Below are 16784 nucleotides of genomic sequence, written 5' to 3'. Positions count from 1 at the left end.
ATACCATCAGCTGTGTTACCGGAGGGATTCATGCCGCCGCCGCCAGCAAGGTTACCTAGACCCAGCAGCCCTGCTAGTGGAGAGTTGCCCAATTTTGACACCTGCATATAGAATAAAATTGGGGTATTAAACCAGTGCTGCATATCCTTTGACCTCCAGTTATAGTCAAAATTTACAACTAGAAGGAGAGGCACAATATAACCAACTCAAATGACAATATCATCTTTTCATCAAATGATAAAAATGGGATTACACACCACTACAAACAATTACTGTATTTTCAAGTGGAAACTAATTTTGAAGTTTAGAAGCCATTCTTAATGGAATGTATTTTTTTTTTATATACTTCTTACTTTGGTAACAGTGAAACAGCTACAGTAAAACAATATAATAAAATTCCTTAAATTAACAAGTATATAATCCCCAAGCCACCTCTGGGGGGCCCCTCCAGGTTGGTGGAGTATGCGGCATGGGCCGGGCGGGACAGTGAGTGAAAGAGACAGATGACAGAAATAGAGAAAGATAGAAAACGCAGCCACTACTGATTGGGTGCTTGGGGCGCGGGCCACACTTCCTCTTCAATGTTTTGAAGAAATCTTCTTTCCAAGTTCTTTCCATAGTACAGTAGTGAGTTGAATCTCCACCTGATGGTCGTTGTAGCGGCAGTAAAGGAAGGACGGGAGGTATATTGAGGGCAGAGTAGGGAATAGGGTCCTCCTGATACCCACCTGCCATGGGACATGCTCCCACATTATACTAATGGCCTGGTAGGTATCAGGAAGAAAGCACTGACAACATACAGTGTTGTTAGTTTGCAAGGAGGAAGCCAGGGGGTTTTGGTTGATGGTGGGGAACAAAAGGGTAGGACACTAAATATAGAGTACAGAAATGTTTTTTCTTTTTGCTGCAATCAAATCACTTGTATTTGTGTTTTTTTTTTGTGATAGTGCCAAGATGTAAACCCTAAGCTGCATTTCATGGTAAAACTTCCTGTCAAACACATTCCCTCCACTGACTGAGTGAAGTGAATGCATTACACCTGACATGCAAAAGGTCTAACTTTGTACAATCCAGGTCTAAACTATATGTGAATCATTTATTACGAGAAAAATATATAGAATTCTAAATGCAAGCACTACTTATAACTGAATGGTTTTTGTTTTAATATAGAATATATTACATTAATTTTGCATAAAATTTACATTTACTTTAAAATGAGCACACTTAGCTAGCCCTTATATTTCATCTAGTTTAAAACCTCTTGAATTAAAGAAACTCTTACACTGTACACAGTGTTTCATTAATAATCATCATTTGTTAAATAAAAGTACATATTTTTACTATCATTTTTCATGCTGCAAGAAAGACTAGCATGTAGAATAATATTCTAAGAGAGAAACTAAAGAAAAGATAAAAATTGCAAACACAATATACACTACTACTATGGTAAGTATAAAAATTTCTGTTTCCAGTAAGCTTTGTACTGTTTTAGCAATATACATTTTCAGTTTTAAAAGGTATACAGTATCAGTTCATGTATTAAATTCACTCAGTTTTTTTTTTTCATTATTATAGTACTTTCAGTGAACTTTCATTACATTCACAACTGTATTACCTTTGATTTTTCACTACTATATTGCACTTTTTCCTCCTACACACAACTATGAACAGTATTGTACTGTTCTTCACTTCTACGTTGAAAACATTTACTACAAAAATTTTCCTACAACCCTTCTATGTAGCAATATACATACATAAAACATTGCTTCTTTTTACTGACAAGTTGTTACAGACCGAAAAACTGTACATAGTAAGAGACCCTGAGAATAAAAGTTTTTTCTACGTAAAAATATTTCCTACATTTAAATTCTGAGTCTAGTCTCTTGTGAAAAAATGTAGGGTTGGGGACACTAAAATAAAAAGGCTAAGATGAACATGCAAGAGGGCAATACTGGAATGTTGAGTTGGGAGAAGCAAGCGACAAGCAGGGGATTCAGGAGAGGCTAGAGCTTGTTTGTCACACCAAAGGTAAGTCACAAGGCCACACTTATTCATGTTACCCAATATATCTGACCAACTTGTGGTGATAAACTGCAGGTATTCCTACTACATTTAAGTCACATTAAAGAAATGAAATGAAAGCCTGAGTAGAAGCACACTAAGGTTATGACTTTGCCTGTCTTTATAACATACAGTACACTTCATAGCCAAACCAACTAGGTAACTGTTGTGTGTTGGTCTTTCCATACATATCATACCCTACATTTAACTACAATGATTACCTTATAGAATTAGCAGCGAAGCATAATAGTAAATAAAAAAAAAAATAAACTGTACAAAAAAGGAATGGATTAAGGAGAGATGAAGGGGTCTTTGAGGGTGGGTGTAGGGGACCCTTTATTTTTTGAGAGGTGAGGGTCAGTAATGACGCCGCAAAGGGACCTGAAGAGAGGCATCATGATCATAGCAGGAAGAGTCCCGCGCCCCACGACCCACCAGCAGGACCTGCTGCGCCCCTCTGTACCTGCACCACCAGGTACCTGCACCCTGCCTCAACATCTAGTCCCATGCCACGGAATCACTTACAATTTTATGAGTAACGCTATACCGATTATATCTAAGTTTTACTGTTAAACTACACGAATAGCCACATACATGCAGGATGGCAGGCAGGTGACTAGGGCGGATACTATACTAAGTTACGAGGCAAGGCCAAGGGTCAGGGCCAGGTTAGATGGGCGCTTCATGCAGGTAATGGTCAGGAAGCACACTAGGCAACACTAATCAGGTTGGATTCGGAACACATCCGGGTCGGGTTGGGTCGGATGGGCGGCGAGGAGTCACGGAGAGGGTCCAACTGGGCATGGGTCACACGGGCACTCGGGCGGGACACGGCGGCGTGACTTACATCCTGCAGGTGATGGAGTTGTGGTTGTTGCATAATACCGATATGGCCGTTCTTCATGTGTTCAGGTGGGTGACCTGGGGGATGGCCCGGCGGATGGCCCGGGGTTGAGATCTGCATGTGCCCTGCAGGACACGGATGGTGGCCTGCAGGCGTCATGATGGCGCCATGGTGTGGGGGGCCTGGGGAGGGCGCCGTGGAGACGGGACATGGGGCCAGGAGGGGACTGAGGGGGGCCGCCATGAAGGGGCCGTGGGGCCCCCCAGGTGGTGGTGGGGGAACAAAGGGAACGGTACTTACATCGGGCGCCGAGGGAACAGCGTAATTACCCTGGATAGTATAGGCCTGGCCGCCGGCAAGGATCACCGGCCCACCGGCGACCTGGGGTTTGGGGCGGTAAGGGATCGTGGCGCCTTTGGGAGGGGACTGAAAAAGAAACATAAAAATTCAAACAACAGAAAATGTCTTACTGGTTTGTGGTCATCTGCTAATTATTTTGACAACAATAAATTCTTCACAAAAATAGGGAAACAAATAAACTAACCTCAAGCATTACACAGCAAATATTGTAAATGCACTGAGTAATAGCATCTGATGTGCCAGAGACAGTGACTGCGCGTTCTGTTGAATTGGGAAGCATTTCTGATGCAACTTGAATGGATGCTCCTGTCACTTCACGGATTTCTTTTATTTTTGAGCCAGCCTTGCCAATGAGTGAACCACACTGGGATGCGGGGACAATCAACCGTAAGGTAATGGGTGGACGTTGTCCACTGCCATTGTTCTGATACATTTGCCCCAAGAACTGAAAGAAAAGGACATTGTTAATATAACATAACTAAATTATCCAGTTACATAGCAAACTTACAAATAACAACTGTAATCCTAATTCAGCATATGGATTCAGTTTCTCAAGGGAGTGGTAACTATGACCATAGAGTGCTTGGGTCATAATCACAGCATTTGTTCTATAAAGGATGAAAATTGGAGTAAGACAGCATTAAAAATATTGGACAGATAGGTGGGAAGGCCATTTTAGAATGAACAAAGAGCAAAAGGAAGAAAGCAATGCACTTGGGGATATAATATATGGATAGTATCTTGCTAATGCTTACAGTTCACCATGAAAGACACACTTGCCGTAACCCCCTACGAAGTAATGATAACCATACAATCCTTCATGAACAATTATAACTAAACATATAATTTCTTAACCAGATCACCCAGTTAAAACCCCTCTAATATAAATATTTACAAATACAGAACAGAAAATGGCCTACCAACATTCACAATATTTCAGCGTAACCTCAATGGATGATGGATAGTATCTTTGCTAATGCTTACAGTTCACCATAAAAGACACTGTTGCCAATATCTCCCTACGAAGTAATGATAACCATACAATCCTTCATTAGTTTCTTAACCAGATCACCCAGTTAAAACCCTCTCTAACATGAATAAATATTATGGAAATAAAAACTCATTTACAAATAAAGAACAGAAAAGAAAATGGCCTATCAACATGTTTGTCGTCCTAGACGCTTCACCACCTCTAAACTAGGGTTCTGGATCTAAGTGGAAAAAAACCACTTGGCGACCTCTTCTTATAACACAATCAAAAGCACTGGTATGGGAAATTACAAAACTTTACCTATAAAATGCGCATTGTTTAAAATCTTGCCCGAGCATATCTTTTCACTCTGCTTCGGCCTTTTCTGTCCCAAGCACAGCCATTGGTAGATGTAACTTATGGACACGAAAATATGCACTGGAAGTCTGTTAATATTCTATTTGTTTCTCCTATACAAAACTGCTCCACTGTCTGTTAATATTCTATTTGTTTCTCCTATACAAAACTGCTCCACTGTCTGTTAATATTCAATTTGTTTCTCCTATACAAAACTGCTCCCACTGGCAGTTTACTTTTCACAGCAAGGTTATACTTATGATTTATACCACTGTGAGATGATTACCAGTTGAGATATAGAACAAAATCTTTATTTCTGCCCTGAAGTGGTATCACTTTAGAGTGCCCTGTGCCTCTTGAGTTACTGTGTGCTACTTGATTTACAGTGTTATTAATTATCCTTATTTTGTTGAGGTGCCATGATGTCAATGTTGAATACCTAGATCTTTCATTCAATTTACTGGGTGAGTTTGAATGTCCTTCTGGCGATGTTGTAGATGCTAGGTTCATAAAGGTTCAGAATGGATATCACTTAATTGCCTTTAAGTGCCATTCTTCTGTAACTCTTTCTCTGACTTCTTTCTTAACTTCTCGTACGTACGTACGTACATATTCTTTCTCCTTACCTTCATCTTTAGCTGAACTTTTCTAAACCACATTTTTTGGAGCAAAACCACGCTAAACCATTAAAATTGCTTTGTGTAGTAAATTATTATCCCCAAACCTAAAAGATGTCAACTATCGTCCCTATCCAAAACAGACCAACGAAAGGAAGATACTGTATAGAGTTGGAATAGCACGTCCGAAGAACGACTGCTCTTACAGACTCCTCTCTACCTTTAGGCCCAACATCCAACCTGACCTTTAAGTAAGAGAGTCTGCAGCGAAGCCGAACATCGCCGCTTGAGGTTTTATTCATCCGACACGACGTGTTTCCTAACTTACAGAAAGCCAGAACCTGGGAAGTGTAGCCTACAGAATGCGTATGTACGTATGCTTGTAAGGTTCTGTATATGCTGTACATACGTGTGTTTCAAGTGTTGGTACGTGATAATAACACTTACACATTTATAGAGTATATGTATGTGTGTTTAAGTGTTGATACGTGACAATGACACGTATATACATATTTATTAATACTGTCAATCTAGAGGGAATTGTGTGTACTGAAAAGTTAACCAACCTTTAAAAATATTTAAATTTTGCTTATAAATTCCATACAATGTAGACCCAATCATGATACATGTCATTGAAGGAATTCATAGTGGGGCAATAAACACGAATATCTGATAAGCTTTCAAGAGCCTGAAGTCATGTAACTGTTACTGAAGAATGTAACCCTTGACCGATAAGAACCAGCTAAACTGAACATTGCAACGTGAACCAACAAAAGAGTAAGAGCCAAATTAATAAGGAGGCGTGTGGAGGGAGATAAGAGATGCTGGAAATAAAAGGAGCACTCTCTCTCTCTCTCTCTCTCTCTCTCTCTCTCTCTCTCTCTCTCTCTCTCTCTCTCTCTCTCTCTCAACAGACAGACAGACGTGGTGTAGGCAGAAAAGAAGGACGGGATGCGGAGAGAGAGAGAGAGAGAGAGAGAGAGAGAGAGAGAGAGAGAGAGAGAGAGAGAGAGAGAGGTAGGTCGGCCAGCCCTCTGCAATAAGATAAACCCGGGACGCACAATAAAGCTGGCAGGACTCATTCATCGAGCGAGAGCGAAGGTAAACATGGCAGAAGGCGAGCTACAGACGAGTACCTCGAAATTACACACACACATACACACACACACACACACACACAAGCTCCTTGTTTGTTTCCTGGGATTTAAAATTCATGGGTGGGGGAGGAGGAGGAGGGGCAAAAGAAACATCATCAACTTTTGGCTTCTCTCTCTTTTTTTTTTTTTTCTTCTCCGTCAAGAACCACAAAAGTCGGCACACAATATTCTGCTTGAAGCTCTTTAGAGACTAGACGCGAAATCCTTTCTACCACCCCCTACCCCTGTTATCCATCACCCCCTTCCTTTTCCCTCCCCTTCCCCACCCATCATCCAACTCCAATAGAAACTCCCCCCTACCCCCTCACAGTTCAAACGCAAATGGATGAGAACGCGGCTTAAGGTTTTGGGTTGTAGGCTCTGGAGAGAGAGAGAGAGAGAGAGAGAGAGAGAGAGAGAGAGAGAGAGAGAGCTAGCACTAGCACACTTGTGTTTAGGTAGCATTCATAAATAATGGCGAGACCTTCCAGTCGACGCCAGGCTTAACCTCACTGGAAAACAAACATAGAGATATATTTCTCTTTGCCTTCTACAAGAAGTTTTCTTTTGAACAAAAAGTATACTTGTATTTAGTATACGAAATATTATTTAGGTTACGTCTGAATAAAATAAATTCTGTTTAAATGGTACTATACAAGGAAAGAAATTTTCTGTTAAGACAGCACTTAAACCAGTTTTAATAGTTTAAACAGATAAATACGTCTCTGTCAATCTAACAGAACAATCTTGTTTTTATTTCGATTTATGTTAAATATGTTAATTACCCCCTTTTATACTAATGATCTAGCATTATATTAATTTAGCCACAGTCGCCTGAATGACACGAAACTAAGAGTAGTGTCTGAATGAAGAAATCCATTAAAAAATACTTGAACGACTACGTTTTCTAGAGCAGCGATTCGTACGTGAAGAGAGAGAGAGAGAGAGAGAGAGAGAGAGAGAGAGAGAGAGAGAGAGAGAGAGAGAGAATGAAAAATACTTGAAAGACAGTTTTATAACAGCAATTCGTAAGTGAAACCGAGAGAGAGAGAGAATGAAAAATACTTGAAAGACTAAGTTTTATAACCAATTCGTAAGTGAAACAGAGAGAGAGAGAGAGAGAGAGAGAGAGAGAGAGAGAGAGAGAGAGAGAGAGAGAGAGAGAGAGAGCGTACTGGAAGCGGCAAGGGCCTTCAGCATCGTCGGAACACTGTGTTTGCACTCCATCAATTAATAATAAGTTGCCGACTGAGCTAGGCTGTTTTCTTTGCTCACACTAGACTAAAAAAAAAGGAAAAAAAATTAAATTAAAGAAAGAAGCTTCGGGGAGATAAGATGAGTATGGAATGGGGAGAGGAAAAATGAGGGAATTCGAGTAAGAAGAAAAAAAAAAAAAACGAATAAAAAAAAAATAAATAAAAGCCGAGATCTCGAGTCAGAAATACTCAAGGGAATCGAGGTTCCGTTTATAAAAATTAGAAGGGAACCTTGGTTATGAATAGTAAAAAAAAATAATAATTAAGAACCGAGAATTTAAGGGAAAATTATAAGAACCAAATCGGGATCTGAGGCTTCGATTGAAATAAACTGGATAATCCTACAGAATTGAGAAAGTGAAATTAGTCGCAATATAAGCGTAGAGTTTTACCCACCGAGTTCTCGAGTTTGCCGATAATTTTATAAAACTACTAACAAGGAGACACTTTATTGTCATATTAACATGATTGCGTGAACAAAATAAGCCATACAGAATTGGTTAATCTGAATTTAGCAAATGAAAACAAAGATTTCAACTTGATTTCCTGTCAATGCAGAAAAACTAAGACGAACTAACTAGACGACTTGTAAAAATGCAAATCACTAAACTCCCCAACAAAGACGCATACTCATACACAGACAAGGAGTTGACGGACGAAAAAATAGATTAAATAAATGTGGAAATATATATATTTAAACATATATAAGCACAGTCTTGGGACCCACCTCTTCGAATTTGGCACAGATGAGCTTGAAGGCTGTGAAGATGGAGTCAGTGCTGCCTGTGACTGTGACGATTCTCTCTGGGCAAGATCCATCGCTGATGTTGATCTTAGCGCCGCTCTGCGAAAGGAAAAAGCGATACAGTTATCAGTCAGTGTATCCTTAAATGCCAATGTATCCTTAAATAAAGGTAGTTACAGTAATTAGATCGTTTTGTAGCCTGACCTGGACTAAAATGTGATGCCAGAAAAGGCGGCACTTGCGTCAATCAAAAGATATGTATGAGTCAAAATAAACCTCGAGTATCAGTGATTTTGTTGTTTAATAGAAATCAATGTATCCTCACATAAAGGTAATTAGATAATTTTACAGCCTAACAAGGAATAGTGGCGGCCAAATGAAAAGCTATACTTTGATAAATCAAAATTATGTTTGAGTCAAAATAAAACTTGAATGCCAGCGATTACACATATTCTTGTTTAGAGAACAATGCTGGTAATGTGGAAAGCTGAAGTATCAGGTAGTAAACGAAATTACTGTTAATCGCTAACAATGAAACCATAATTATAAAAGAGAAACTCACTATTATTTCATATTTTAAGTAGTGAACTGTTAAACATTTCAATTTATGAATATGGAGTAAAATCGTATTGATATGACTTATGAGAAAAACAACAGATGTTTATTTGATATCATCACTTTCTCGTAATCTTACATGAAAAACTAAATCCCGCGATAGTATGTATGTATATTGCTATATACATACATACATACTACTGCGGATTTTTTTCCAAAAGCAGATATATTTAATATATTCAACAGGTACACTATCTACATTATAATAGAACTTTATAAAAATCATAATTGACAAAGTTATTTTACTTAGTGACTTTTATAATTAATAATATCTCATTCTTAATCACATCTAACTCAACATAATTTGCATCAATTTGATGCTACAAGGTAATTCTTAAACTTATAGCCGATGTCTGCAGTATAATAAAAATTCTTCAAGAAAACTACAAACACAAACATACACACACTATATATATATATATATATATATATATATATATATATATATATATATATATATATATATATATATATATATATATATATATATACATACATAAATAACCATTCTGCTTGCTGATTATCGTATTACGAAGCAGTACAAGCTAAGTCAGTATTTTTACATGCGGTGGCTTGTTCGCTATGTAGGAGCTGGTCAGTCGCTCGACAAGCAAAGCTACCTGAAGTTGGGTCTGGTCAGTTCATAGATGGGTGACCAGCAATAAAAGCTTATAAAAATGGTTTTCTTTGGAGTGTTATTGATGGTAATGGTTTTGAGTTTGATATAAACATTACACTTTCAAAGTTCCGTGTGTCATTAATTACGTTATTTTTACACATTTCGTTGCTTATGACTGTAAATATTATTTAGCGGTACAAGCCTGTTGATTTTCTCTCTCTCTCTCTCTCTCTCTCTCTCTCTCTCTCTCTCTCTCTCTCTCTCTCTCTCTTTCAAACACACAAACACACATACATAGGTAGAGCGCATTGAATATTAAATGACATTTTCAGTTTAATGTTTGTAAATAAAAAAAGTCACGGTGATGCGATAAAAATGCATGCATATATATATATATGTATATATATATATATATATATATATATATATATATATATATATATATATACATATACATATATATATATATATATATATATATATATATATATATATATATATATATATATATATATACACACACATACACACATATATATATATATATATATATATATATATATATATATATATATATATATATATATATATATATTATATATATATAGTGTATGTGTGTGTGGCAACAAAATGTTGCTCAACAATACCTCAAGTACAAATAGCATAAAACATTTTACACGTGGAAAAATAACAAAAATGTTTTATGTGGTTTCCAAATACAAATCGTCATTGACCATCAGTATACATTAAAAGCAACAACAATATGCAAATAAATATTCTGTACAGCTACACCAACGGAATACACAGAACGAACCACAAAATGACGAAAGAGTCTGGGCACTTTTCAGGTTTCTCCATTTTAAATTGTGCAGTTCACAATATTACTTATCAATATATATATATATATATATATATATATATATATATATATATATATATATATATATATATATATATATATATATATATACACTGTATATTACTATGGCAGTTTACGTACGCGAACATTAACTGAAATTAATTATGACCTATTTTCCTTAAGTAACGACCATGATTTAGTCACAATATTCCCTCTACTACCCCAATTCATATTTAATAACAGCCTTATTTCTTATAAAATATTCTTGTCATTTCTTTACACAAAAAATGTAATCACATCCACTTTTCAATATTCACTAGTTCCCTGTCAATCAATCAATCAATCACTGTAGGTGATTTTTAAACTTCTTTTTATAAATGGCTCAACAGAATTTGTTAACTCCTGCGAGATGCAACGTTGAGAATTAAGTTACATAATTCCCAAGCACCCGGAATTTTCCAGCTGTGTTTAGTCCCGACATTAGAAACCCCTGTCTTGCTTGTAGTTTCAAATACCGTACAAGTGTTCCGTTAAGGGATTAAGCGTCATCCCAAAATCAATTTTTAAGATTTTACGAGGAACGTGGACATGTCTGATACTTCCTGCATATGAGTACGATATTTCTATATGTATGAATCCACAACACACATACATATAGTGCAAGTATTCATACGCATACATGTTTATACATAAGCGGCCTATACACCTAAGGCGGAATTGGAATTGGAATATTAAACTTAGGCCAATAGCCAAGCAGCGCCGAAAATAGTGTTGAAATAATTGTTAGGAGAGGGTGGAAAGTAAGATGGAAGAAAAAAAAGAATAGGAATGGAGGTACAGTAAAAGGAATGAAAGGGGTTGCAACTGGGGGCAAGGGACGCTGCAAATACCTCAAATAATGCCTACAGTGAATATATACATTGTGAAAATACTTCTGAAAAATTTAAAGCATACATTTATTTTTCCTTTTGGTTCTTGAACATATCACAATAAAAGGGAAATGAACAACTGAACTAGGAAAAGATTGATAAAATTCTTTCACATCGCAAGATAATCTAGTAGGAGAAATCAGAATACCGAATACCATTCTATAAAGATTGTGTTGCGTAAAAACATAAAGACTGTGTTGCGTAAAAACATATAAATTCGATTCTAGGTTTTAACTCGCATTTAATTCTATTGTATGAAGAAAGTTCTACATTATAAATGCATTCAGAAAATGCATCAGTTCATTTTCCCTCTACACCGGACATTTCCTATTGCAGCAAAATAACTCGTCCGTCTTCCTTTCCAGCGCTTATTCTCCAACATACCACATATAAGCTCCCCCCTCCCTTTCTCCCCTCCCCTCCCCCAGCGGCCCCCTGCCAAGCGCTCATACCCACAGACACATTCAACAGCCTCGCCCCGGGGGTCACTTTTAATATCCATTTTGCGTTGACTGTAGATCAGAAAGAGCTCAGCAATTTCCCATTACCCTCGACAAACACACAAGATGATGAAACTATGAAGCAACGGAGCGGAGGAGAGCCAAATGTTCGCGAATATATGTATAAATATATACGCGCACGCGCGCGCCTGATGCGTTCCATTTTTTGCTCGACGCGTAATGGGATCACATAGATGGAATAGAAGAGGGAAGGGGTGGGGTTGGTTGTGGGGGTTCTTTGAATCAACAGTCAAAACGTTTTGGTGCAAGAATTCGTCGACTGCTTTTAAATTGATATATGCTGCCTGCGAGTACCATCTATTGTCAGGCACATAAAATAGATATTTCACTTGTGCGGCCTCTTGCTGTATTATTATTATTATTATTATTATTCAGAGGATGAACCCTATTCAAATGTAACAAACCAACCACAGGAGCCACTAACTTGAAATTCAACATTCAAAAGAATATGGTGTTCATTTGAAAGAGGCAACAGAAAGTAACAGAAAATACAAAAAGAAGAGATCAGTTATTAAAAAAAAGGAAAATTAACAAATTAATAAATCAATAGATAAAAATGTAAATTATTTCAATAAAAGAAGAATTTTTTAGGGTAGAAGTACACAGCACCTTCGCTTGAGCTTCTGAGGTTCAAACTAGTATGCAAGGTCGAAGGCTTCATAAAGAAGAAGAAGAAGAAGAAGAAGAAGAAGAAGAAGAAGAAGAAGAAGAAGAAGAAGAAGAAGAAGAAGTATTGAATGATATCCTTAAAGCAACACAACAGCTATGGAAACAATTCTCACAACTATGCCTCATCATCTCCAAGGGGTAATCTATCGATCTTTTTGGGACCGCATTGTTAAAATTGTTAGATAACTGATCACTGACCTCTTAACTGTCCGATATCCTAAATCTCTTTAGATATACTTGTTTCTACGCAGCTTAGAGATATGTATGGACTGATATACTGATATCAACATCGTTCTTTGTACCGAGTGGGAATACGGTTCCTTCGTTTGGGTTCATGATTCGTAGTGACAGTGACAAGGTTATTCAAATATATATATATATATATATATATATTATAATATATATATATATATATATATATATATATATATATATATATATATATATATATATACATCACTAAAGAAGAGCAGTAACAACAAAACATCCACAAACACTCAATAGGTCATGTTCTGACTCATGACTCTGAATGCATCAATAGTCGTTAAGATAAAAGCCATAACATATTTCTACGTCCTTTACCTAGGTCCAAGATGACGCCCAGATTTAATGAAGGTTACAATTTCTACGTCCCATATCTAAGTCCAAAACGACAAGACCTAAAATATAATTCCTTTAAGTTCACACACATAAATAAGGTGACTCGTTTTCTATCTATATACAACCTATCAATCTTTTGCTACCTTACAGAGCTAATTTATATATAACCTATTTATCTTTTGCCACCTTATAGAGTAGCAAAAAATCGAGTTACTATTCGGGACCTCAGAAGATTTATAGGACGAGGTTTCTAGCGTTACGCTCCTCTCCAGAATTGCGACGACCCACTGCAGTCGATAACTATCAAATAATTCACTGGCGGCGTCAACAGGGTTAAAATAGGTTTTATAGGAATGTGACTGATATGTTTTGTACCCGCCAAAAATTGAACTGTTCACTTGTAACACACACACATCTATCTATTTATCTATCTATCTATCTATATACAATTTTAAAAAACCTTTAAGCACAACTATCTGCGGAAAAACGTGACATCAACAATTAAGTTATGCAATTCAAGGTCAACCATGACCAAACCAGCACTAAAGTCAATTATCTGAACACGTCTGGATTCTTTACTATTGTCAGGAATGTCTTACGTGTATCTAACAGGATCTGAAAGCTCCCAATTCTTCTCTGCAGACACAGTGGTTATCAAATACTATATTATTTATTCAACATTCAAAATTCAACTACTGTATCCCTAGATGAACCAAATTACAGAAAAACTTACACACCATTATTATACTACATACACCTACACAGAAGGCTTAGCAGCAGGGCGGCACACCCACTACACACAATCTATCCAACACTTACTAGGTCTGATTTATACACTCTTCCCACAGACCTACCATCTCCATTCTCTAACCTATATTAGCTTTTTTGCCACTCTTCACATAATCATTTCTTCTCAAGCCTAGGATATCAGAAGTACTGTGAGTAGTATCATGAAAATAATAATAATAATAATAATAATAATAATAATAATAATAATAATAATAATAATAATGTAGAAGCAAATCCACAGTTACTTACGGGTACGTATATTTACATGTAAATCTTTACAGAGAGCTTTCGGGAATCTGTTCGATTCCCCTTTTCAATATACGAACCCATAAATAACTGTGGATTTGTTTCTCCATTTCAAGACTCATGCTACTATGAATAATAATAATAATAATAATAATAAATGAAAAAAAATCCTGAGTGGTATCAAGCCTCAAGAAGGATGCTGCTCCATTATCCTGCAACTGAAGGAAATTTAAGGACCCCCAGAGGCTTCCCCCCTACTGCTACCTAACCCATTCCTTACCCATTCATTTCCCATCCTCGAAAACCGCAAACTGCCCAGTGCCAAGCCCCGAGAGCTCTTATCCAGAGAGAGGGGAGACCAGGGAGGGGGGTGGGTGGGATAGAGGAGGTGGCGTGTCAGCCGCTGACTCCGGTAGTAGTCCGGATGGGGTGGTTTTTCCTCCGAAGGAGCCCTTACTTTCTTTCTTGCTTTCTCTCCTCCGAAGGAGTCCTTACTTTCTTTCTTCCTCTTTTTTATCTCACTTTCTTTCCCTCCTCCGAGGGTGCCCTTGTTCTCTTATTTTTTCTCTTTTATTCTTACTTTCTCTCCTCCGAAGGAGTCCTTACTTTCTTTCTTCCTCTTTTTCTCTCACTTTCTTTCTCTCGTCGGAAGGGGCATTTACTTCCTTAGTTTTTCTCTTTTACTCTCACTTTCTCTCCTCCGAAGGAATCCTTACTTTCTTTATTCCTCTTTTTCTCTCACTTTCGTTCTCTCCTCCGAAGGAGCAATTACTTTCTTCTCTTTTACTCTCACTTTCCCTCCTCCGAAGGAGCCCTTACTTTCTTTATTCCTCTTTTTCTCTCACTTTCGTTCTCTCCTCCGAAGGAGCAATTACTTTCTTACTTTCTTCTCTTTTACTCTCACTTTCTCTCCTCCGAAGGAATCCTTACTTTCTTTCTCTCTCTTTTTCTCCATTTCTTTCTCACTTTGTTTCTTTTTCTGGCTTTCTCTCTCTTTCTTTTCCCCTCGTAAGTCGACAAGTCCCAAAGTTCTGGTGGCATCAAGAGCATTTATGGGCCAATCTAAATGTTAACCCCGCATTAGAGGGGATTCGTGGGAGATCTTAGAGAATGGTGGCCAGCCTCCAGTAGCGCATAGTAATGGCCAACAACTTCCCAGGGGCCGAGGGCCGATCCAGTGTGGTGGCCCTTTACCTCCTCACCCCCTTTCCCAATTCCCCCGCTCACCAAACCCCCCCCCCCCAAAAAAAAAGAGGCCCCGGCAGAAACCACCACACCACTACCACGCCGCTGTTCCTTATCGGAGAGTGAAGTTGGGGGGAGGGGGAGGGGAGGGGAGGGGATGCACGATCTGGGAATGGGTGGGAATGGGGGTAGGGTGGAAAAGGAATTCCATGGGCTGAAATTTATGACAGTGTGAGAGATGTGGATTCTGTGAGAAAGGGAGAAATGAAAAAAGGGGTAAAAATAAAATGTTTTTCGTCCTTGATCGAATAGGCGTATTTATATAATATATTATATATACATACATACATATATACTGTCGTTGGTTCAAGCCCACGGGACGACGAACTTATGATCAACTAAAAAAAAATTCCCCTTCGGTAACATATATGAAAATATATTATTTCCGAGGTAGAGTGAATTGGATATTAAAGGACGTTTGTAGCTTAATGCCTGTATATGAATCACGGTGATGTGATAAAAAGTCATATACAGACACACATATACATACACATATCTGCGTAACGTACATACACGCATGACGACGCATTCAAAAACAAAGAAAAGGAACGCGAGTCACTCCCGAACAGCGAAATCCCTTTGGAAAATGTGAAAACAACCACCGCCAACCAACTTTCGAGGGGTACGACATATTGGTCAGATGAGAGTGCATAGAATGCAAAATAAGAAAAGGGGGAATAATCCTTTGATCCTCCGAAAACCCTTATCCCGGTCAAAAGAAGGAGATAATGGAATCAGATTGATCAACCTTCTCTTTCCCCGGGACGTACAGAAAGAGAGAGAGAGAGAGAGAGAGAGAGAGAGAGAGAGAGAGAGAGAGAGAGAGAGAGAGAGAGAGAGAGAGAGAGAGAGAGAGTACGATAATTTCTGAGGAAGAGGGAGAAAGGAGTAGCCTATTGTGTGTGTGTGGGAGAGAGAGAGAGAGAGAGAGAGAGAGAGAGAGAATCAGTCCTTTCAAAGTAACAACGTTTTAGTTCAACAGCTGACTAAGAATTAAGCACAATTTCTTGACCAAAAATGAATCACAAATGACTATATTCATCTCCATTTAAGCAAAGACAAATACAGTGAACTCAATATACATCTCAAAACAAAGATAATAACAAAAAAATCTCACAACAAGGACAGTAAAAACAAACTCCTCATTCAGAGGAACTTTCCTCGCCTCCTCAAGCAAAAAAAAAAAAAAAAAAAAAAAAAAACATAATATCCCATACAAGCATCTGAAATAAACTGACGTGGGGTACAGAATTCCTTAATGCCCTCCAGAGATCTACAAAAACGACCCACGCAGTCATCATGACCAGCCAGCGGGCAGGGAGGTCAAGTAGTGGGTATATTGGTTA

At 37.9% G+C, this 16784-nt stretch overlaps 1 protein-coding gene across 40 annotated transcripts in view; it reads right to left on the bottom strand.

The window, feature by feature from the left end:
- Positions 1-16784, bottom strand: part of mub (poly(rC)-binding protein mub) — an 835667-nt gene that overhangs the window by 25311 nt on the left and 793572 nt on the right. For 15 of the 40 annotated variants that reach the window (XM_067124763.1, XM_067124765.1, XM_067124766.1 and 12 more), the window contains 4 exons: positions 8329-8445; positions 3450-3710; positions 3206-3331; positions 20-101 (listed from right to left, as the gene is read on the bottom strand). In XM_067124763.1, coding sequence (XP_066980864.1) covers positions 20-101; positions 3206-3331; positions 3450-3710; positions 8329-8445 — 586 coding nt within the window. Of the gene's footprint in view, positions 1-4; positions 102-2908; positions 3332-3449; positions 3711-8328; positions 8446-16784 lie in introns of all 40 variants that reach the window. The other 25 variants (XM_067124750.1, XM_067124744.1, XM_067124753.1 and 22 more) reach the window with 3 other exon arrangements.

This window comes from Macrobrachium rosenbergii, chromosome 22 (genome assembly GCF_040412425.1).
Source record: "Macrobrachium rosenbergii isolate ZJJX-2024 chromosome 22, ASM4041242v1, whole genome shotgun sequence".
Lineage (NCBI taxonomy): Eukaryota > Metazoa > Arthropoda > Malacostraca > Decapoda > Palaemonidae > Macrobrachium > Macrobrachium rosenbergii.
The sequence above is the reverse complement of the archived record's forward strand: the minus strand, read 5'-3'. Positions and strand labels throughout refer to the sequence as shown.